General features: G+C 38.2%; 1 protein-coding gene across 2 annotated transcripts in view; it reads left to right on the top strand.

The window, feature by feature from the left end:
• The window catches only part of DPP4 (dipeptidyl peptidase 4), an 82,844-nt gene extending 63,442 nt beyond the window's left edge, over positions 1–19,402 (top strand). For both annotated transcript variants that reach the window (XM_054478194.2, XM_054478195.2), the window contains exons 21-26: positions 2,366–2,420; positions 2,999–3,098; positions 5,834–5,898; positions 16,272–16,344; positions 16,610–16,683; positions 18,262–19,402. In XM_054478194.2, coding sequence (XP_054334169.1) covers positions 2,366–2,420; positions 2,999–3,098; positions 5,834–5,898; positions 16,272–16,344; positions 16,610–16,683; positions 18,262–18,363 — 469 coding nt within the window. In that variant the 3' untranslated portion in view covers positions 18,364–19,402. The remainder of the gene's footprint in view (positions 1–2,365; positions 2,421–2,998; positions 3,099–5,833; positions 5,899–16,271; positions 16,345–16,609; positions 16,684–18,261) is intronic.
• Positions 19,403–24,213: the final 4,811 nt, after the last annotated feature.

Raw genomic sequence — 24,213 nt, 5'->3', positions numbered from 1 at the left:
ATCCTTACGGTAGGTTTTAGTGAAGATGTTACGTTTAGATAACAATATATTACATTATAGATTGATATGAAGTTCAAAAAAAAAAGGATTTCCTAAATTCCTCTCTGTATGAGACTCTAGAAAGGGAGTTGGCATATGTCCTACCACTTTCTGAGAACAGAAAATCAAAATTCATCAGACTCGGGGACAAACTGAGGGATAAATGTACCCTAGTAAACATCTGACTAAACAAGCCAAGCCCATTCCTTCACAGTCGAGGATAAAGAGAGGACTTCAGTGTACATTTACATCATGGGCAGTGACAACTATGAAGTCCTAGGAGTAGCTCCTACAGTCTGGATGAGGGTGACTCTGCTATTTTGGGAAAATTGTGGAGCACAGCCATCATCGGTACTATGTATAAGGGCTCTGTTAAGTATGAACCACATCTCATTCTTGTGCTCTTCACTTATGGGACTATAACTAGATATGATCTGGCTCAAGAGATGTTAACAATGAATGATGGTTACTCATAAGATGCATGTTACATGAGAAATGCTTTACCTGCACGCATTGTTGCTGAAGCCCTGAGAGGTGGGTGTTCTTACCCCATATTTTAATTAAATAAATAGAGACTATTAGGTTAGGTAGCTTGCCAAGGTGAATCAGGATTTGAATCCAGTCTCATTCTGACTCTTATATTTAATTACATTCAACTGGTATGTGGGAAACGTAACTTTGAGTTTCTGTAACCAACAGCATGGATGTCTGGGGAAGCATAATAGGGAGGGTGGTTGAAAATAATGTTATGAAATCATAGACTAGGAAATGCAGAAGGATCCATGAATGATGAAATAGATGGAGAGAGGAGAAGATGACAATTGATTAAGGATTCCTGAGTGAAAGAAATTCTCTTTTACTAAAGTTAATGATTAGCTATTTTCCTTAACAATTAAAAAATAGAGATTTAGAATAAACAGGGGATACATTTGTTCAAGAGTGAGGCTTTGGTATTTTAAAAATAAACTTGTATCTATCTAGATTGCTCCTCTCTGAGAGAGGGCATAGTTTCCAGGGTCTCTCAAATCTGACCAACAAAAGTCCTAAAATTACAAAATTAAGGATCTACTATATACAACCCCAGTTAAATAAGTAATGAGAAATAGTGCGTTTATACAGTGGAACACACTATTGCAGCAACTAAAAAGAGCTAAGCATAACAACATGGATGAATTGCATATACTGTTGAATGATAGAAGCTGGACACAAAAGTGTACATCCTGCAAGATCCAATTTATGTAAAGATAAAAACAAGGCAAAAGTTCAGTAAAATTTTTATGGAATTCAATAAAAGAAAAACATTTCCTTTTGTCCCTTTGCAAAAAGGGAAATGCCTCAGAGGCTTCTGATAATATGCACAGGCCATGATTTCAAGGATACATTCACTTTGTAAAGTTTGATCAAGTTATACACGAATGATCTGTTGCACATTGCTGTATGTCTGCCTTCTTCAATTTTACAAAGTTAACATGGAAAAGATGAGTTGAAAACTATTTTAATTTTTTTCTAGCACTGCTTAACTAAGGGCAACCTAGGACATATTACATGAAAACACAAAGCCCGTCAAAATCAAGATAGGTTAATGCAAAGGTCTGCAACCACCCACAATGCTAAAAATTTGAGTTCCATTTGTCAGGTATTTTTAAGTAAAAAAAATTTCTTTTGATGTCAGGCTAATATTAAGAAATAGGTGCATAAAACATTTTTCTTATTTCTTTACCTGGATTCCAATTCTGAACACAGTTTTGTGGCACAGAAGGCTTCTTAATCCATCAAGGAAAAATTTATTTCTGTTGAGTGCATGGTGCTGAGCTAACTAATCAACACCCAGCATAAAAAGGGATTTATTTAGAGAATGGTGTTTAAGTTCTCAGGTAGGGGGCCCAGAGACATTTCTAAGCCCTACTCAGAAGTTTTTCATGCCCTTATCTTTCTCCATTGCAGGGGCAGAGTCTCCCAAACTGAAAAACATCTGGAGAGATTTAAATTCAATTATGTAAAGAAAAGTGCATCTGGGCTGCAAATTTTTGTATAAAGCTGTGAAAAAAACTGCCAGGATTTGTTTTCTGTGAATCATACACACACACACACACACACACACACACACAATTTTTATGAACTCCAACAAAAGTAAACCATGTTCATCTGGATCTTAGGTTAAAATGATAGATATTTATCTCAGGTGTTTATTTGATTACCGGCAGCAATTTTTAGTCTCTAATAGAATGAAGCAGAGAACAAATGGCAGGGTTTCACATTTGTGCCTCATCTAAGTTTTCTATACACAATGCAGTACTGATCTGTGGACTTTTTCCATGTGTTTTAGACAATTTTCAAAAATGGGATTTGTGGACAACAAACGAATTGCAATTTGGGGCTGGGTGAGTAGTTGACTGATGAATCTGTATGCATTCATTAGTGAATATCACTCAGAGCAGGTTAATTTATCTTTTGTATATACGTATTTGGAGGTGAAAATCACATCTATCAAGTCTTAGGTCTCTGGGCAGTAACCCTGCAGAATCTCCACTGAGTTAGGCTTACACCTTTGTTTATTATGATGAGCGAGGGAGGCGAGGTAGAAAGAGCAAAAGGAAGGAGTGAAAGAGGGAGGGAAGAGGGAAGGGAAGGAAGGAGGGAGACTTTTTCTTATGCATTAGTCAGTAAAGATTTCATGTTATTGTTTTTAAATCTTCTATAATTGGTACCACCCAGTCACTAGGGTCAGCAAATTTTCCGTAGTTTTCCCCGTATACCTACCAAGAAAGGGATCAGGGCTCTGAAAGTGTAGTCTTTAAAGATACTGTCCAATTAAGGCCAATTTAAGCCTCCTATACCATGCTTTTTATCTCTAAAGAGGCACAGTATATAAAGATGTGAGAAATGTGGAAACTGCGACTCGCTTACCATATGTCCTTATTCTTTTACCTCCATAAAAATAACTGTTTCCATTCCTTAGTCATATGGAGGGTACGTAACCTCAATGGTCCTGGGATCGGGAAGCGGCGTGTTCAAGTGTGGAATAGCCGTGGCGCCTGTATCCCGGTGGGAGTACTATGGTATGTAATTGCTGCCAGGTACAAAGAGATACGGAGTGTTGACCTCAAAATGCCAGTAACAAAGCCATTCCTTTCTGAGTTTCAGTGTTTTTACAGCGAATAATAGGCTGATTCATCTTAGAGGTTCTTTTTGGATACCTATAATGAGATGATCTCATTTATTCTGCTATTGTGCAAGGCTGGGTGGTATATTTTATTACACGTTTGGTTTTTTATCAACAAATTCTGTTTTCCAAATTTCAAAACAGCCCCATGCTACATTTCTACAGATAAATCATTCCTTATCTTCACTCTGCTTTGATTCTTGGGTTTCACATATTAGCAGAGTGAGAGAAGTATGTATCTCTTTCCCTTCAATTAAATGTCAACTACAAGTAGGGCTTTGGATGGGAAGAGGAGAGGAGGAACAGTGGAAATACCCATTGGAGGGTTGTTGTTTTTTTTCACTCTTAATAGGTGAAAGCTACTCTCGAATATGCTCTTTGTCATTGAGAGACTATTATTTTATAAGGCATCATACACCTCTAAGACTACAATTCTCAAAGGGGAGGGAGTAAGCAATGGAAGATGAGGGAGGAGGGGGGAGTCAGAAGTGGTAAGGAGGTAATTGATTTTCCTGCACCTCTTCTGACCCCATATCAAGTCTTCTGTCTAGTGTAAGAAAAGAATGACTGATGATGAATAGCTTATTAAATATTTTATATCCAGAAATATGGTAGTACCCAGAGAAAAAAACTCTTAAAGTCTCTCCCAGTCAAGATAAACCAATGTAAAAATACATTTATATCTTTCTGTTAAGAAAATTGGAGGGCATAGTTATAATTTGATCTACACACAATGAATTTGTTTTCATAATACTTTTCTGGTTGATATTAATTGTTCTGTTGGATGGCTTGTTTTTGGAGACCTCTAGTGGTCAATAAAATAATGGAGTAAATCTTTGTAAGTTTAAAAATATGAAATGAGAAGAAAACTTCATTTAATGTATATAGACCAACCTAATACATAGGAATTGTCTAGAGTTCTTATATACGTGTAAATTTAAACAATTTTATTCAAAGATGGGACAAAAGGAAAACGTAAATGGTGTTTCAAGGCATATTTTTTAAAAGTTTACAATTGCATTATGCAGTTATGCATAATATTTTTTAAATGTTATTTTCAAAATTTCAGATCTTCTTATACATGTAAATCTGGTTAGCATAAACAAGAAAGGAGTGTTGTGTTCTATGACAAGCAGAATTAAAGTCTGCAGCTACCTAGGGGAAAATGTGTTTCACCCTTAAAGGCCATTTTTCCCCATCTAACGTACAACCTAAGATATTAATATTTAAATGCTAAAGTTAAAAAAGATATGAACATTTTATGAAGTTCTTATATTTTAAAGTCTTTTAAAATATTCTATTTTTATATTAGTGTCCCTTAAATATATAAAATTATGTATAGTCAGTATTCATGTTAATCAAAATGATAAAATATCACTGTTAGTAATTTTGGAGGAAAATATTTTGATTTTCATAGAAATGACATAAAGTATACATATGGAGCAACTAACACTCATTAGTGTAGTTTCTAATCTACAAAACCAGTCATTCAAAAAGTGTTAGAATGTTGAATTTAGATAATATATCCATTTTTAAAATTAATGAAATCGGTTTTGAAATACTTGTAAAATTATAGTGAAATTCAAGCCACTAACCTAGACTGCACAATGGCAAGATAAAATTCTTAGACTTTTTAACTGTAATCTGGTCACTTAAGGAGGCAGTTTTCAAAGCAGTTATGTCAGATTTTTAAAGTTTTATTGCAATTTGGCCTCAATAATTTTTTTTACTGATATTTTAGGCCAAATATATATAATGTATCATTTAATTTTTTTAAATCAGGCAAAATATGTTTAACTATCCAAAATAACCAAACCAATTATGCAACCTGTTTTTCAACCATATTTATAGATAAAAGAGCTTATGTCATTTCAGCAGACAGATATTAATGTAATCTGTTTCACAATGCTCAACTGTTATACCACAAAAATTGAGGCTTCACCACAAAATGAGAGAAAACAAATGTTAAACTTGCATTATGATGAAGTAGCTGAGCCAATATGGGGATATACAGCAAATAAATGATAACTGAATTATTTATTTTTATTATAGTGAATCCCAGCCTGACCCCCAAAATAAAATATGATTTAAATCAGCAACTAGTAATTGAACATTGTTAGGGGTCTCCAAAAGGAAATAGATGATCATAAATCAGGGCACATACTTGTATTATAACCAAAAATTCAACACAATTGAGGCATTAAGTGACTTCCTAACTAAAATTCTTTGAGAGGGTCATATGACAATGTTAAGATCCCTTCCCCTTAGCACTTCACATTTGACTTTTCTGCAGGTGGATTATTGATTGGATTTTAGATAACCTGGTTTGATCTCCCTTTGCCCCATCATAAGGGAAAAGTGAGAATGGGTTAGGGCTGAGTGTGAAAAGGTATGCAGGGATCTGGGAATTAGCATCTCTGGCTATATTAGCAAGCCAAGTAAAAAATTACCTCCCATAAGGTGCTTTAGCCACCCTTTTCCTTCTTCATAACCACATAGAGATACTTCTGAGAGTAACTCTGTATTCCTATACATGAGTGAAGACATATGGAAACACTGAAGTGGCCCATTAAAAGCAAGAAAAGTTGTTATTGTATGAATTAAACTTTTTTTCTTTTTTTTCTTTCACAGACTCAGTGTACACAGAACGTTACATGGGTCTCCCAACTCCAGAAGACAACCTTGACCATTACAGGGTAAGAGATGTGGACCTATACCTATTTTATAACCTATTTATAAGTGGTTTAAGAACCTTCTTAATTGTATCTATTCTAGAAAATATATATTTTTATTTCCAACAAAATTCTTCTTAAAAAGAAATAACACAGGTGGTTTAGAGATACTCCAATAGCTTCCCCTACTATATTCTGCATAATTACAGTCTTTATCGTATGCTATATAGGTCACAATATGCATTCATTTAGAAATACAAAGCAACATCAGATAATTACTTTAATTATAAAATTTCAGTTTAGAAAACCTATTAGAAATTCAACATATTCCTTTAGAGCCCAGAAGACTCTCTAAACCTTTAGTTATATATTGAAATTTCTTACAGTATTATCATAAGTAAGATGTATATACGAGACTACAATTTTCTTACTCATAGCCAATTATGTACAGTTTTTTTCACAAAGATTTAAGTAAAGCAGGTGAGAGGTAGGTACAGTTGGGCAGTACCCTTAAAAAGCCCTAAACCTAAATCACTGAATAGCATCCAACAGGCTGGTTGCCTGATGGAAGAACCAGTGGGCAGGTTGCTCTGCAGATGGGCTATAGCATTTAAAATATGGTGTGGGTGCAACTATCATTGACAGCCCCCATGTGCTAGTGTGGATGCCACGGCAAAGCCAGAGCATTGTCTCTGGTGCCACATTGATGCAGCTGGAAGTGCTAGCATAAGTACTAGGGACCCTTCTGGCACTTTGATCATTCCAAAACTTTGCTGATTCTGCTTGTCATGTTAGGTTGAAAAAAATTTTTTAAAAACCCTGAAACTTACAGCTGACAAGGTAAATCATTTATGATGTTTATATTTTTCAAAGAATGTTCACAATTCTTCCCAAGACAGTGAATTAAAGAGAAAGAAAAACAATAGGAATAACTTAAGAACACAACTTCTTTTCATCTGTGTCATGACTTCATATTAATACCTTGCTCTGAGCAATATCCATATGTTTTTGTAAGATGTCATCACTATTACTATGGGTGCTGAAGTCGTCTGATCAAAACACAGTAAAACTCAAAAGTTTCTAGTTTTGCAAGACAAGTATAGACAATTTAGTTTTACCAGTTATTTTCAGCTTAATGAGTAAGGTGTGTGTGTGTGTGTGTGTGTGTGTGTGTTTGTGTGTGTTTGCAGGGAGCTGTGATAGCAATGTTTTTGTGATAGTGGCTGTATGACGGTTTTCATGTATGTTTCTCAGTCAAGATAGAAAAGTAACAATCTGCAAAGTGAGATGCACAAATCATCTACCCCTACAAAACAGTCCTGTAATTAGATTGTCCCCATTTCTGCTAAGGGTCCCATTTAATACTTAGGGCTCAATTCTTCCCATTCTTTCTCCTCCACCTCCCCATAAGCTGCTTTAGACACTCATTTCCTTCTTCATAACCACATTGCTATTGTCACATAACCTATCTCCTTTTATAACAATAACCCGATTCGTCTCCCCTTATCTTGTCTTCTCACACTCTAGTCTATTGTGCACAGAGCTGGGAGATTAACTCCCACCCACAACATGTTCATAGTTCCTTCTTGCGTACTCAACTAAGCCCAGTCCTCACTCTTTACCCAGGTGTTCAGCACCCTTCCTATAGTAGCCCACTTTGTCTGGAATGCTTGCTGTTCTCTGAATGTTTCTGTGGCTTTCCCTTTTGTGCCTTTGCCCTCTGATCCTTCCATGTGGAGTGTCATTTCCCCTCCATCTCCACCCACTCAGAAACTTACACAGCCCTCTCAGTGGAGTAGCATCCCCTTTTGAATCCCCTTTTGATAGTTTCCTTGTATATCTCTGAATCCTCATTTTATTCCACCTTGAACTAATAGGTATCTTGTACTGAATTTTCCCCTCTTCAGTACTGTTAGCTATTCAAGGTGTACAAGCTATTCAACATTGTATTCTTTGCCTTCCCCTTTAGGAAGTATAACCTTTCCTGATTTAACTTAAAAACTTTTTTAAAGGAAACATTGTTATACAAGAATTTCTCCATCACCGTTTTCATTTTCCAGTTCAAATTTTCTTGTTAACGACCCAACCAGAATACTTAAATTTGATTGTCAAAGAGTTTTCTCCTACAAGATTCTGAAAGTGCCCGAAACATTAGAGGTGTAACTGCCCAGGATCCCAATCCCTCACTTGAACATGGTGGATGATGAATCCAAAATGTTCATTTAAAAAATTATATTCTAAAAAATGGAGGCTAGAAGCACAAGATCAAGCCCAACTTTGACATCTAAGGAGGTTCATGGCACCTACCCTACTTCCTCAAATAACATCAGCCAATGGGGTATTTCCTCTTCAACCAGCCTTCCCTATATAATGAGATAGGATAATTAGTTGTAGCCTGCCATTTCAACCTGCATAAATTTCCAGTCTTTCCTATAGGCTCCTCGTTCCCACATAGATCCCCCTCTTCTCCAGCTCTATCCTCGACTGCGGTGGCCATTTCCATCTCCCCCTTTAGGTGTTCGCTGCATGAGGTAGTCATGTAAATAGAAGTCACTTCCTCCTGCCAATGGCAACACACGCACACTGGGTGCACAAAGTCACTCTTTCACTTCACTGCACAGATGGCACCCGAGGACTGTTTAATCCTTCCACGCCAGGAGTCGGGTTTTCTTGGCACAAAATTCATTGCTGGCAATGGACACATTAAAACTGCCAGTACCAGGGAGCTAAAGGTTCCCAATGTGTTACTAAGAGGAATTATTTGGGAGGGCGATAGTTAAGGTGGGCAGGATACAAGTGAGGCAAATGCACTAACTGAATTGTCTCCACTGTGGTAAGTTGCTTCCTCCGAAATGTGGAGAACTGAATCTATGTGGAGAACTGAATCTAAGTGCCTATTTTTGGTGCACAGCAGGCTTTAGAATAAAGCTGCCCTCCTTTGTTTTTTAAATGAGCCTGTGCTTTTGTCTCTGGCAGGAATACATTCAAAGATTCTATTTTCCTCCAAGGCCCCAGCTGCCCCTCTGGACCCCATCTTTTACTTTTCTTTCCCAGGTTGTTTTTCTTTTCTCCTCTCTCTCTCTCCTCCTCTCTCTCTCTCTCTCTTTTTCCTTCTCTCCCTTTCTCTCTTCCTCCCATCCTTTTTGAAAAGACAAAGGAGACAATTCCTTAGAGGATATCACCACCCTGTGCATTTCAGTGGATCAGAAGGAAATATTTTTAAAGCGGTTCACGTTTAGTCTGGATCAGTGACTCTTTTCAGTACACTGAGGATTAGGAATGACCAAAGTGTGTAACAAGTAAGGCCCTGATCTTACTCCATGTTTTCAGCTAAATAGCCACTGATACGGTGGCCAGAATTAAAGCCTTTGGAAGAAAATGCAGTTTTTAATAAAACTCAAATAAGAAAAGGGTTTATTATTAGGTGATTGTTGATCTGGATTTGGAAGAATTTAGAGAAATCCACATCACCAAGAGAAGCACGTGTCATTAAATCAAAGTCCTACTCACCGTTGAAGAAAGGAAATTAGAAGATCCATTTGCATACATGAATGGAACAGGCGGGGATGCCATGTGCAGTTGTTCAGCCTGTGCCCTGCTGAAAGCCAGACCACACTCCATTTTCTAAGGCCTTCACCTCCAGGGCTGTGTCAAGCCAGACGGAGCACCCTTTCCTATTCTTTCAAAGCTGCCATGTGGATTAGGGGACCCTGAGACTAAGGCCTAGACCCAATGCAGTGACTCCATAAGACTCTTTTTGAAGATAATCATCCAACTACTGGCAAGAGGCAAGGGAGAAGCACTTTTAAAGGATATCCAGACCTCAAAGATGAAAGGAGATGTTCATCCCCCCCACCTCAAGGAGCTGATACCGGAAGCTCTAAATGGGCAGCCAAAGTGGAGGGGTGACAAACCTGAGCTAAAGGGTAGTATAGCTCTATGGAAACATCTTTTCTGCAATATGTCTCAGTCCCAGCAGACAGAAATGGTGACAGATTTGAGCAAAGGAATCAGATCCAAAGAGGCAACCCTCAAAACCGATGTCAATCAGCAGACAGCAGCTGTAGCCACACCTTGCGGAGTGGGCTCCTAACAGTGAGGAATGGTGTCTCATGTGGTCAGTCACAGGTCTTTTAGTCAAACTTGTAAAAAATGTTAACATGTGGTAGACTTTCATTCACCCATTCGAGGTGCCTGACGTTTTAATCATTCGGAAGTTTATTCTTTGTCAGTTAGAAAAAACAGTATTTTGGGAGAGAAATAAAAGAGAGTAGGTAATAAAAGATGAATCTGAATATGACAAAGTAGCCAATATGTATGAAAAAGACTTGTGGTTTTCAAATTGTGACTATGAAGCCCCAGGAATTCTATACCTTAGGAGCATGTAGGGAGGGGAAGGGGAGTGGCCAAGAAGTTAGAGTTTCCCCTTCTCTGCTCCCTAGCCAGAGGGGGTCTAGTTTCACTTATTTCATTCATGTTTTCATTCATTTATTAAGTGCTTCTATGGCAAGTCATCATTCTAAGCTCTTTACATGGGTTATCAGGTTTAATTCTCTTCCAGATCCTCCAAGATAAGTACTGTGTTTCTATTTTACTGACACAGAAACTGAGGCACAAAAATGTTATGCAACATATTGATATTGAGGGTTAGAAACAGGAGAGAGGGCACTTATCTGAATCATTAGAGAAAGATTTCGGAAGATGGGGAGGACGAGCATGATGCTCTCAATAGGTTACGTATTGGGGGAAGGCAGATCAGCACAGTAGACAAATGAATAGCAGGAAGAGTGGTTTTCTGGCGAAGTGTGAAGCAGGTCCAATGAACTGAGGGATAACAGAAGAAGGGCTCTGAGAAGAGCAGGCCAAATGCTGGCCAAGAAGACAGGACATAAGCCTGGGGAGGGGATGGATTTATGAATACACACAGAGAGAAGTATCAGATCAAGGGCAAGAGAAATAGGACCCAAGTCCTGAGCCTTGTTGCCAAGAGAAGAGGGCAGCCTGGAACACACAGAAGGGACTGATTTAACTTGTAGAGGAGATTTATTTTGCATTTTGCTCAAAATTTGATAGGCTTTTGGCAAGTGTATGAAACAGTCATAGATTTGGCAGTCTTCTGCTAGCAGATTTGAAATGTTCAATCCTTAAGAACTGCTGCATCGTTAGGTTATGCAAAACAGGGTGCAATTTTGTAAATATGCCATCTTGTACTGATTTGACATTTGTTCTATTATCCCAGAATATGCCAAAGGGAGAGAGACCTTCAGATTTAAGCCAAACCTTAACTTGTTTGTTGAGTGCTGATAAAATGTTGACTGCTGTGTGATCTTTAAAGAAGCCAGTGTTGCTTGGTGAGGCCTGAGGTGGAGCCCCCTGTCTGGGGTTGATGGGAGCTCTCTCCTTGGTATCCCATGGGTACAGTTGTTTGATAGATGTAAATAAGTAAAACATCTGTTTTAGTGAGTTGAATTCATTCTTTTCTTAAATATTTTCTGTGGCCCCTGTTGTGATATTAATGGTGCTTCCCAAAATGGCATCATTTAATATTATTTATGCAGCTTTGGTTACAAGTAGGAGAATGCATAGAGCAAGCCGCTAAACCCAAAGTCATATATTACTGAAGTGCTGGGTTGCTGTCCATTAGACCCAATGACTGTGTGCTCTTTCTATAAGATCTTATAAATGGGATGAGTTGTTTGGTTGTGATGTCAAGTGACAGTAGAATATGACAGTAAGGGACATGGGCTTTTGGGGTTAGGCCAACATGTCCTCAATTTCTGTTTCAACCACTTACCAGCAGTATGAGTTTGAGGAGGCTACTTAACCTTACTGAATCTCAGTTTCCTCATCTGGATAATGGGATAATCAGACCTACCTCACAGGGTTATTGAAATCATTAAATGAGGTGCTTGTGCTTGCCATGAAGGAAGCTTTCAAAACATGGCAGCTGCCACCATTATTATCTCCAGGAAGCAAATTGTCCTTATGGTTCCTAGATGGCACTAGGGGTAGTTTAAAAATTGTTATACCTTCTGTTTCTCATAGTACTCTCCTCCTCTTATCAGCTCTCTCTTTTAATTCAAAAATACAAAGATTTATTTGTTGGAAGGTAACTGAGGAACCAGCATGATCCAACGAGCAGCTACAGATGGTTCTTCTTGGGGACTGAAGGAAAAGCTCCTCAGAGATGCTGTGGAGTCGGCACTGCCACTGGACCGATCCTTCCCACTTCTCCTTGCCAGGCTGTTGCTGGCAGCGGGGCTCTCCGGAAGTTTCTAGCCTCAGGAGAGTGCCAACTGCACCACCATTGCATCCTTGCCCATTTATCACTCTGAGTTTCCTTTTTAGTAGTTGGTGATAGACTATTCGGCTTCTAACTTAGTCATCCATTTCCTTTTTTATTTCTGTTTCCATGGATAGGCAAAGAGGGATTATCCTCTTTTGGTAGGTTAAAATAGCACAATTAATTTTTTTCTAATCATTAATCATACCTTAAATTCATGCCTGTATTTCTTTTTCTGGCTTTGTATGTTATCTTTACAGCTTAAAGTGTGCCATACAGTGGACTGTAAAGGGTGTTAATTGAGAAGCCAGGGTGCACAGTTGAGTAGGGAATGATCAATGGTTCCAGAGGCAAGGTGGCACAGCTGCCTTTTTCTGGGGGGAAAAAATGTTCTGTGTAGCCTGAGAGCCTTCAAGTGGGTGTATGTCTCTCGGCTGCCTCTCTCCCTCTCACAGAAAGGTCCCTCTGGAGGCTTCTCCCAGTGAGCAGGGGAAGTGCGCATTTGAAATGGCACACTTATCTTGCAGTTGCAGGGGAAGCTTTTGTTTTATTTTTCTCTTGCTGCATTAAAGTATTTGTCTTTCTTTCTTTGTAGTGTAATATTGTTAATGTAAAACAATTTGCATCATGACACTTTTATCACAGTTTTCGTCTTTTTCTCAGTATGTTGCATTTCTCACCATGTCTAGTTCATCACAGCTACAGTGTGTACATCACAACATTTATCTTAGGCTCAGGGTTTTACTTGTTTATAAAAATTGTCTTCTTTCAGCCTGTATTCACTCCATTTAAGAAAAAAAAAGGCAGCCAGAAACTGTTTTGGTCCAAACTCCAGTAGTTATCACATTCCTTGCTAACTGTCCTGCGTATTTATATGTCTCCTAACTATTACTCTATGTTTCAATGACATTTCTCAGTTTCATGGCTCGGGGAGGTTGTAGGAGCAGCTTTTGCTTTTCAAGCTGCCAAGCAAGGCAGGCCCATGAGCCTTTTGGAGGTGAGGTGAGGTGGCACAGTTGTATATTTGGGTCAGGTCTGAGTGTTAAAGTTGACTGTCTTCCGCGAGCAAAGAGCTAAATTTAATTTGGAGAGAAGAAAGGAGGGAGGAAGTCAGTGCAGGCTGAGAGCATGGCTAGTGGAAAGGATCACCAAAGAGGACTCACATGGGGGCACCTCAGCCTGCAATTCAGGCGATTAATGTTTACGGTCAGTACTCAAGCCTCAGCCTTTCTTGTCTCCAGCTTTGAATGCTGTGCAAAACTGTCTTTTAGGGAGATTTATTTTGACCCTTTCCTCTCTGAAGGACAGAGAATTGCTCAGAGTTCTATTGCCCCATTAGGCTATACGTCACTTGCATAGTCACGAAGTATGCCTCCCAAATCACCCAGGGCTGTGCAGAGCAATCTCTCTCCTGATTAGTGCAGTCTGAGAAGACATGGGTCTTAGGAGGATCTCAAAAGATACCCACATTATTGTGCACTTCAAATTCCAGGACAGTTAATTAACATTTTATTTCACACTGTTTCTTTGCCAGAAGATCACATCATAAGCAGCTTGGAATTTTAGTAGAGACGCAGTGCAATGTAGGAAGTAAAAAGGGCTTGCTGTCAGACTTTGTCCAGCTCTGACACTTGCTGTAGTTGTGACCGGGTGCAGGTTACTCACCTTCTGAGTCTTGGTGCCTCTATCTAGAAAGGAGAATTGTTCTAGACCTATTTTACACGAATATTGCAAGGATTAGATATAGCAGTGGTTTTATAAACCCTTATTTATATGTGATGCTTAACACAGCGACAGGCACAGAGTAAATGCTCAACTGAATGTTAGCTATTATCATGAATGGTATGGTGTATGGATAGAAAGTGGGCAAAATATATCTCAATACATTTCAGAATGAGCATATTTTATTCTGCCTACCCCAGCTGATAACACTTGATTCTGCAAAACTAGGACCAAATATAGTGGACATTGAAGTGCTTGATAATGTATTTCATTTACTCATTTAATTGATAAATATTTCGCATTCTATTAGATGTTAAGAGTAATGCATAATATAGACAAATCTTTTTTCCTATGGATCTTATCATTTAGTGGAGTTCATAATAAGTAAATATTGATTGACTAGATGAAAAAAATCAATGGAGGGATAAATGGTGATGTTGGGATGGATGGACAGATGGATTTATATTTAGATGTATTTATCTGAGACATCTTACCAGACAAAAAAGTTTCTCAGAAATAAAAGGGGTCTCACTCAAGTTTTTATTCTGAGAGTTCATGAGGAAAATTCTCAATTTGGGTGAGAAATGGAATATGGTCAGAACAAGTGGGAACCAGCCTGCACAGAAGAGGAAGGGCATTTGTTTTAAGCCTACTAGGCCGGGATGACCTTGGGACATTCGGTCGACTGAAACATTTTGGGTGGCTCTGTCCTGAAAGTTGTAGATAAAATGTCTTTTTTCCAGGAACACTGTTAAAGAATTCTCACATCAGCATCAGAAATTTATCCCCCCCAAAAATGCTTTTGCTATGCCTCTTGGTTCCTATTATTGTGATGGAGTAAGAGGAGTTATAGTAGCCCACCCTTATTTAAGGTGAATACATTCCAAGACCCCCAGTTGATGCCTGAAACTGTGGATAGTACCAAGCCCTTTATACATTATGGTTTTTTTCCTCTACATATATACATACCTACGATAAAGTTTATAAATTAGGCACCATAAGAGATTAACAATAGCTAATAATAAAATAGAACAATTATAATGATAAACTGTAATAAAAGTTAATTGAGTGTAGTCTCTCTCTCTCTCAAAATGTCTTATTGTACTATACTGCAGGTAACTGAAACCATAGAAAGCAAAACTGCCAATAAGCAGGGACTATGCTATTCCAATTTTATAGAAATAAAAGCTCAAAGAGCAGCATATCTTTAGTTGCATAGCTCACTGATATTGAAACTGGAACTTGAATACAAACACTGTTACTTTAGCCCCATCCCTTTCCTGCCAGACCACCAAGGTTCCCATCAAAAATATAAGCTGGTATGAGTACAGAGATATCTGTGAAATATAAACCTTGGCTTTCATAAAGTTGAATTTGATTCACCAAGGTGCTGCAGGACGAGCTGGCTGCTTTTAAACCCATGGAGATGCTGCTGCCTCTTTCCTGCCCAACACATAACAGGACCATCAAAGTGGACTCTAGCTCACCCCCTCCCAAAGGCACTACAGTATTTTGTGGCATTTTTACCTTCATCCCAACTTTGGTGAATATCCTCAAATTCAGATTAGATGACCAGCTTTAGATGCTTTCAATGGCTTTTTCATCCAAGACTCCTGACCCTCATTCTAGGAGCCCTGGCTCAGGCCACATAGCAGTCTCAAAAAGCTGACTTCCCAATTTTTTTTTATCCTATTTCCTTAGCTAATTTGGGTATGACTTGATCTAATAGTACCTCCTCTAATAGACAGAATGAGGCAGACAACAACAACCCACTGATTTTCTAAGGCCACTTTTGATCTTTTTTACCCCCTTCCCCTCCCATATGTTACATTTGCCTAGGTTTTTAACATCTGTTCCCAAAGAGGTAATATTTGCTTTTCATTCAGAGCTTAGCAATGTGGACCAAAGTTCACATGACATATTGCAGAGTATGTTTAGTTGCAAATGCTATGTACAGGCTCTTTGAAATGTAGCATGTATGGCACCATGTGACACATGGTTGCCATGGCAATACACTTTTTGGCTGAACTACAGCAGAAGCCCATGGAACATACATTACTAATATGAGACTCTGCCCTGTGCTAATGCATAGGACACAGCCAATCTGGGATCTGGGACTCAAGGGGTTTTGCATGCAGGCTGGGTGGCAGGTGCCCTCTTCCTGCATGTTCAGGGAAGATGTGGCATCCTCCCTTCCAGTCCTGTCTCCCAGGCACAGGGCATGCTGTGCATTCTGCCATGCATGGAGACAGCATTTGCTTGAATATCGGTTTGCTATATTTTGTATCAAAGGGGGCCCCAGCTGAAAACATTTTATTTTGTAAACTGAAGTGAAAAATCAGTTTATGGCAGATCCTTTTTTGAATAATGACATTCTTTTTCCCAATTCCAGAATTCAACAGTCATGAGCAGAGCTGAAAATTTTAAACAAGTTGAGTACCTCCTTATTCATGGAACAGCAGATGGTGAGTTTCAGTTAATTAGACTTTTTAGTATCACAGACAGGTTTGCAATTTCACTACTGACAAAACAAAAGCATGAGGGGCAAGACTGTTACATTTACTTCAATAAAACAGTGTTGCTTTCCACAAGTCACTTGTCTTGGGCTAAATGGGATGCTGAGTCCTAGAACTTCAAACAGTCCCTTTCTTCTTGTGCCTTTCCCACCCCTTGGTACCAGAAAACTGGAGTGGCTATTAGCTACTTTATATTTCCTTTCTCTCCCTGCAGATAACGTTCACTTTCAGCAGTCAGCTCAGATCTCCAAAGCCCTGGTCGATGCTGGAGTGGATTTCCAGGCAATGGTATATAGAAAAACTTTGTGCAAGGGGAGAGAAGTTGCTGGTGGGGTCTAGTTTCCTCTTTCTGGGCTAATTCTTTTAGCAGTGGCAGAGACAGGACAGAATAAAAACATTAAAAAATTTTTTTTTTCAACGTGAAGTCAAAAGAGTGGTACCCTTGAGCCATGCACAGAGTAATGCTCAATAATATTAGCGAGTTTGGGGTTAAGAAGCACAATATCGCATATGCTGGGAGTATCAAGACACTGCTCTCCTGTTCATGTGATTGTTCAGTCTCTCCCTATTTTGATTCAAAAGTAATCACTTATTCAGTAAATGTGTGGCAGAGTAATTCTAAAGTGAAACCAGCATGATAATAGCTCAGCTCAAATATGAAAATCCATTTCTGTCTGGTATGTATTACTAGCCATTCTAACAACAGTGGGATCTTAATAATCAGCATGCTTCAGTTTTTGCAATTACAAGATGATCTTTTGTTGAATAACCACAGGCGATACACAATTAGGATTATTTTATAAAGTCAGGAATGGCTAGAGCTGTTGTTGTCTATGCAGAGGATATTTCTGGGTATTATGTCAGATTCATTTTCTGCATTAGAGATTTTCAGATGAAGGAAAACAACGTATTTTTTATGTATGTATGTATGTATATGTATTTATGTGTCCTCTAACACACATGATTTGCTCTGTGCTCAGTTGAAATGGTGCCCAATGCATAGAGATAGGAGTGGGACAGTTACCTGATACTGAGAAAAACTGGCTATCTTTTGGGTCAATGTTTTATAAGAGGTTGAAGTTTATTTTTCTACTATTCAAAGGAAAGACACATGCTACTTTAATTAAGCTTTTTTTAAAGTTAACTTAGGTCTCCATAATTTATGTTTGCCCAGTAATGACTTCCCAGTTATTTAACAAGGTATGAATCGATAAATTTTTGTCCCAGATCGTAAATTCCTTTTACATAAATGTCAAATACACAGATTTCTTAAAATATCAGTTTAAAATCTAAGTGTTTACAAATAATACATCTGACTTTTGACTTCACTTCTATTAAACATATATATGTAATATTGAAATAGATTTTTTCCAGTTTCTAGGTGCTATATATTAGGCGACATTTCTTTAAAAAAATCATTTAATACAGTTTATCTTACTAGAGTGCAGAGAAATTTAACACTTGATAACAGTTTAATTAAAACAAGTGGGCTTAATGGGATAAGCATTCCTTCCTATGCATGGTGTGTAAGTGCCCTTTGAGTCAAATTTGGAAATGGATTGGGTGTTTTAATTAAACTTTACATATCTTTAAAGCACTATTCAATAAAGCCAAATTCACAGTGAGTTCTCTCAGCACCTGCAAAAGAGGATCAGAGACTTCTGCAGGACAGAACAACGTGCCCTGGAAAAGCTCTGGGGGAAAATTAGACGCCCTCTTTGACCCCGTTTCAGTTTATAAACTGCTTCAGGAATTAAAACACTCTTTTATACCATGTATGCTCGTGAGAGCTCATTTGAATTTGTGTATTTTTTTTAAGAAGACTACTGACTTCCTAATTCTAACTTCTTTTCCTTCTCTCTCTAGTGGTATACTGATGAAGACCATGGAATCGCTAGCAGCACAGCACACCAACATATATATACCCACATGAGCCACTTCATAAAACAATGTTTCTCTTTACCTTAGCACCTCAAAACACCATGCCATTTAAAGCTTATTCAAACTCATTTTTGTTTTCATTATCTCAAAACTGCACTGTCAACACGATGATGATCTTAAAAATATACACTCAAATCAAGAAACTTAAGGTTACCTTTGTTCCCAAATTTCATACCTATCATCTTAAGTAGGGACTTCTGTCTTCACAACAGATTATTACCTTACAGAAGTTTGAATTATCCGGTCGGGTTTTATTGTTTAAAATCATTTCCGCATCAGCTGCTGAAACAACAAATAGGAATTGTTTTTATGGAGGCTTTGCATAGATTCCCTGAGCAGGATTTTAATCTTTTTCTAACTGGACTGGTTCAAATGTTGTTCTCTTCTTTAAAGGGATGGCAAGATGTGGGCAGTGATGTCACTAGGGCAGGGACAGGATAAGAGGGATTAGGGAGAGAAGATAGCAGGGCATGGCTGGGAACCCAAGTCCAAGCATACCAACACGAGCAGGCTACTGTCAGCTCCCCTCGGAGAAGAGCTGTTCACAGCCAGACTGGCACAGTTTTCTGAGAAAGACTATTCAAACAGTCTCAGGAAATCAAATATGCAAAGCGCTGACTTCTAAGTAAAACCACAGCAGTTGAAAAGACTCCAAAGAAATGTAAGGGAAACTGCCAGCAATGCAGGCCCCCAGGTGCCAGTTATGGCTATAGGTGCTACAAAAACACAGCAAGGGTGATGGGAAAGCATTGTAAATGTGCTTTAAAAAAAAAAATACTGATGTTCCTAGTGAAAGAGACAGCTTGAAACTGAGATGTGAACACATCAGCTTGCCCTGTTAAAAGATGAAAATATTTGTATCGCAAATCTTAACTTGAAGGAGTCCTTGCATCAATTTTTCTTATTTCATTTCTTTGAGTGTCTTAATTAAAAGAATATTTTAACTTCCTCGGACTCATTTTAAAAAATGGAACATAAAATACAATGTTATGTATTATTATTCCCATTCTACATACTATGGAATTTCTCCCAGTCATTTAATAAATGTGCCTTCATTTTTTCAGAAGTAATGACTTGTGTCTTGAATCAGACCTAAACCGCACTGGCATATGGACACATTTATCTAGAAAGGCTCTTGTTTATTTTGTTAGTAATCCCAGAGTACCTTGTAAACATGGAAAGAGTTCAGCTTTGGTAAAAAATTAGATATATAAAAATGTGTTACGCTAAACAGTTCATAGGTTTTTGCCTAATAATGTGCAGTTCCTCTTATCATAAATACATATAGCTTTTGAGAAATCAACTGAAACTAATTTTAGTTATTTATATCATACACAATTTATAATTTTATTCCAGGGAACTATGATGAGGCTCATATAAGAACAAATAAGATCAGAAATATCATTCTGGCAGTTCTTATGGCTCAGTAGAAGTAGTCAAGTCAATTACTTAAGTGGTTGACTATTTGTGGTTGACATTACTACAAAAATGAAAGCGGCCAGGCGCGGTGGCTCATGCCTGTAATCCCAGCCCTTTGGGAGGCTGAGGCGGTCGGATCACGAGGTCAGGAGATCGAGATCATCCTGGCCAACACAGTGAAACCTCATCTCTACTAAAAATACAAAAAATTAGCCAGGCATCATGGCGGGCGCCTGTAGTCGCAGCTACTGGGGAGGCTGAGGCAGGAGAATGGTGTGAACCCAGGAGGCGGAGCTTGCAGTGAGCTGAGATCATGCCACTGCACTCCAGCATGGGCTACAGAACAAGACTCCATCTCAAAAAAAAAAAAAAAAAAAAGAAAGCATAATTTTTTTTTGAGATGGAGTCTCGCTCTGTTGCCCAGGTTGGAGTGCAGTGGCATGATTTCAGCTCACTGCAACCTCTGCCTATTGGGTTCAAACGATTCTTCTGTCTCAGCCTCCCAAGTAGCTGAGATTACAGGTGCATGCCACCACACCTGGCTAATTTTTCTATTTTTAGTAGAGGGTTTTTGTCCTGTTGGCTAGGCTGGTCACGAACTCTTAACCTCAGGTGATCTGCCCTGCTTGGCCTTCGAAAGTGCTGGGATTACAGGCGTAAGCCACCACATCCGACCGAAAGCATAAATTTTAAATGCTGAATTTGGCCTAGCAAAGCAATGTCTAGATAACAGAAAACATCATTTTTTTCAATTATTTGCGAAACAGCCTCATTTTCAAAAATTTGACTTTATGAGTTTAAACTTAGCTTCAGACCATTTGCTAGACAAAGTTTTCCCAGACAGGGTGAGCTACAGCATAAAAACCTAAAAATGGAAGAAATGGAAAAAAAATCTACCAATTCAACATGAGACTGGTGAGTCATGCATAGGAATGGACAGAGGATTGTGAAATCCATCTTCAACTACAGCTTCAGAGCATGCCATTGAGTAGCTTCACCTTAATTAAATCTCAACTCCCACTCCTCCATTGGAACCACAAACTGACCTTCCAATCTGTAGGACTCTTGTCAAAATTCTGTTTCTTAATACAGTTCAATCATTGTGAGTAGCTGAATCAATCTTTGCAGAATTGTATATCAAGAAGCGGTAGTAATATATGTTCACATTCTGAACAGCATTAATAGTCATAAAAGCAAATTAAATAGAAATTTTCCTTTTATCTTAATTGAAGTCAGACATTGTACAATGTCAGATATTGTACAACATCATATATCATACAAGTCAGGTATTATAATCATAATATCTAAGTCAGATACTATTTAATATTTTTACAATATCAAAATGATAGGGTTTAATATTCCTTTAGTTTCTAAGCATGTGCAGTATTTTCTCTGGAGTGAGGTAATCCCAGCACATATTTTTCAGGCATTGAAGGCTGCAAAAAGTAATGATGTGAGTAAAGTCAAAGTAGTTTTCATTTGACCCTCATAGGACAAGTTTTCCTTTCCAATGAGAGTTTTAAATTAGCTTATGGGAAAAAGAAGAAAATGGACAAATAAGTTAGAGATAAACTTAATCTGAGAGTAAGTTTAAAACATACAGGAACCAGTCATACCACTAAGATGTGCAGACTTGTCTTGACATTCATAGCTGCAGCCTCTGCAGACACAGGAATGGCTAAGACTCCTTTCATAACAACCTGTGAGAATACACCAGTGCCCAGAGGCACATACACGAAAAGAAGGGAGAAATGGCTTACATCTTTTCTGTGGATACAGGGTTGGTTTTTTAAGTTTCTATCAAGATTTTTAGAAAATCACTATGAATTATTTTTTAACATGTTTGTTGGAAATTTTGCTAAATATGATTACATACCTTCATACTTTCTTAAATATCAGGCACAGAATATAATTCAATACATTCTTGATAACTCAGAGCCACTACCATAAAAGTTAATGAACATATTGGGCTTTGTGTCATTCTGCATATTTTCTGTTTCTTTTCTTATTCACAGGTAGTCACTGAGGCTACCAGTTCCACTTCTTGGCACTTGCTACTTTTGCTTGAAGTTGATGTGAGAATACTGATTTATAAGACTACTAGATTTGTACAATATTTATGATTCAATAAACTCTAAATAGAAAACATAACAAAACATAAGTATGACTTTTTTCCATAAAGTAAGAGGATTTTGTTGGCCAACTTTGTGGCAGTTATTTCAGCAGTGTCCAAGAACTCTTTTGTGGACATCCTGAGTGACCTAGAGTGTGCATTCAGGATGTCTGAGGGATACAGATGGTTGAGAATAATAGACAAGTGTGGGTTATAAAGTATAACAGCACAGCCAGGCACGGTGGTGGCTCACACCTGTAATCATAGCACTTTCGGACGCCAAGCGGGGTGGATTGCCTGAGCCCAGTTCGAGACCAGCCTGGGTAACACGGTGAAACCCCGTCTCTACTGAAATACAAAAAAGTAGCCAGGCATGGCGGTGTGCTCCTGTAATCCCAGCTACTTGGGAGTCTGAGACAGGAGAATCACTTGAACCCGGAATTCGGAGGTTGCAGTTAGCAGAGATCGCACCATTGCACTCCAGCCTGGGTGACAGAGCGAGACTCCATCTCAAAATAAATAAATAAATACATAAATAAAGTATAACATCACTATCCCATGAGGAAAGCTCAGAGCATGGTATGAATGGGCCAATGTTATGGCCCATAGAAATGTATCATCTTTCTGCACAGTCTTCTTTCTGTGACAATATTAACATTTACACCCAAGAATTTGAATTAATAGTTAACTTTCTTACTTAATTGAGAGAAAAACTTTTTTTGGTGCTTGCAGGCTTTAAGCCTCAACAAACTCGATAAAAATTCTTATTCTCTATAGCCTTTCATCTGAACCAACTCTTCAAATTATTTAAAAAGCATGTGTGAATGTGGTGTGAAGTGTGACCATCCAACAATCAAAACCCTTTTTATTTTTTAAGCTTCTTCTATCCAAGGTCCTGATATTTGTGACTCATGAGCAAAAAAGGTGTTTCATTGGGTAAGTTTGGTTTCCAGTGTTAATAACAGAAAGATTGGTGGCAAAAAAAAGAGTAACATATTAAGCAGAAATATTAATCATCATAACCTGATTCTGGTTCCATGAGCCAGAATGAATAACCTGATAAGGAGGAAGGCGGTCACATCTCACCTCCTGAGCACTGCAGCTGAGGTCAGTTGGACCTGGGTTAGTCTCAGTACCACCAACTCACTAATGGGAAACATTTAAAGAATACTTAGCCTCTTTGAACTCCAGTGTCTTAATTTGTAAAAAGTACAGAAAGACCTACCTTACAGAACTGTTGCACTGCTATGAAGATTTACATAGATACAATGCCTGACACCTTCCTTTCACCTTTTCCCTCCTTCTAGTCACAACCATGTAGCTGCTTCTTAATGGCTCCATAGATTACACAGATTCTTGCCTTAGTCTTCTGTGTCCTCAGGTGCTGGGCACTTGAAGGTACTCATTAAGCATTTGCTGTGTTCCAATACTGACATGTCAGTGACAATTCTTTTTGAGTTTTTAATCATTCTTAATAAACTGAGCAGCAGGATCTTCTGGTATATTTTACTTATTATATCAAGAGCCTTTGCTGGCTGGGTGAACAGCAGAGCACAGATCTGGGCTCTGGAGAGTTACAAAGGAGGGGCAAAACACCAAGCACCATCCCTACCTTCAAGGAGTTTATAAATAAATGGAAAAAAGAAGTCACATGAAAAAAATATTTAACTCTACACACACCGGAAGGCAAGAGGATCCAGACAGAAAACTGAGTCCAGGGTAAGAATGTAGGTTAGGATTCAAGGGAGGGCAGAGAGAAGGTGGTTTCTGGATTATTATGAAGCAGTCATTGTCTGAACTGTGTATCACGCTTAGGTTTCTTTAACAGTCTCAGGCTTGCTGTGGACACTGTGCTTTTCAGAACACTTTTTTTTTCAAATATAACTATATACACAAATAGGTGCTATATATACATATATATATATATTTAAAGAACAATACTTAGCCTCTTTGAACTCCAGTGTCTTAATTTGTAAAACGTACAAAAAGACCTAACTTACAGAACTGTTGCATTGTTACAGAACTGTTGCATTGTTTATATCTATATCTATCTATCTATCTATCTATCTATATATATATATATATAAATAAAATCTCCATATATAAGGGAATGCACTACATAAAAGTAATTATAATTGAGCTATTGTGTCTAGAGTTACGTGTTAGGTACCTAAGGAGTATACTTGAGCCTGTTTCGTTTCTATCCTAATAGAAATTTATAGATCATGAAAACTTAGTTTTGTCATCTGAGAGTCATCCTGGAAGGGAGATCCCTGAGGAGACAATTCCACTCTTTCCCCACTATATTCTCTACTGTGCTGCTCTATTAATCATTTCAAAATTCA

Source organism: Pongo pygmaeus, chromosome 11, assembly GCF_028885625.2.
Source record: "Pongo pygmaeus isolate AG05252 chromosome 11, NHGRI_mPonPyg2-v2.0_pri, whole genome shotgun sequence".
NCBI lineage: Eukaryota > Metazoa > Chordata > Mammalia > Primates > Hominidae > Pongo > Pongo pygmaeus.
Note: the sequence above shows the minus strand (reverse complement) of the source record. Positions and strands in the feature narration are given on the sequence as shown.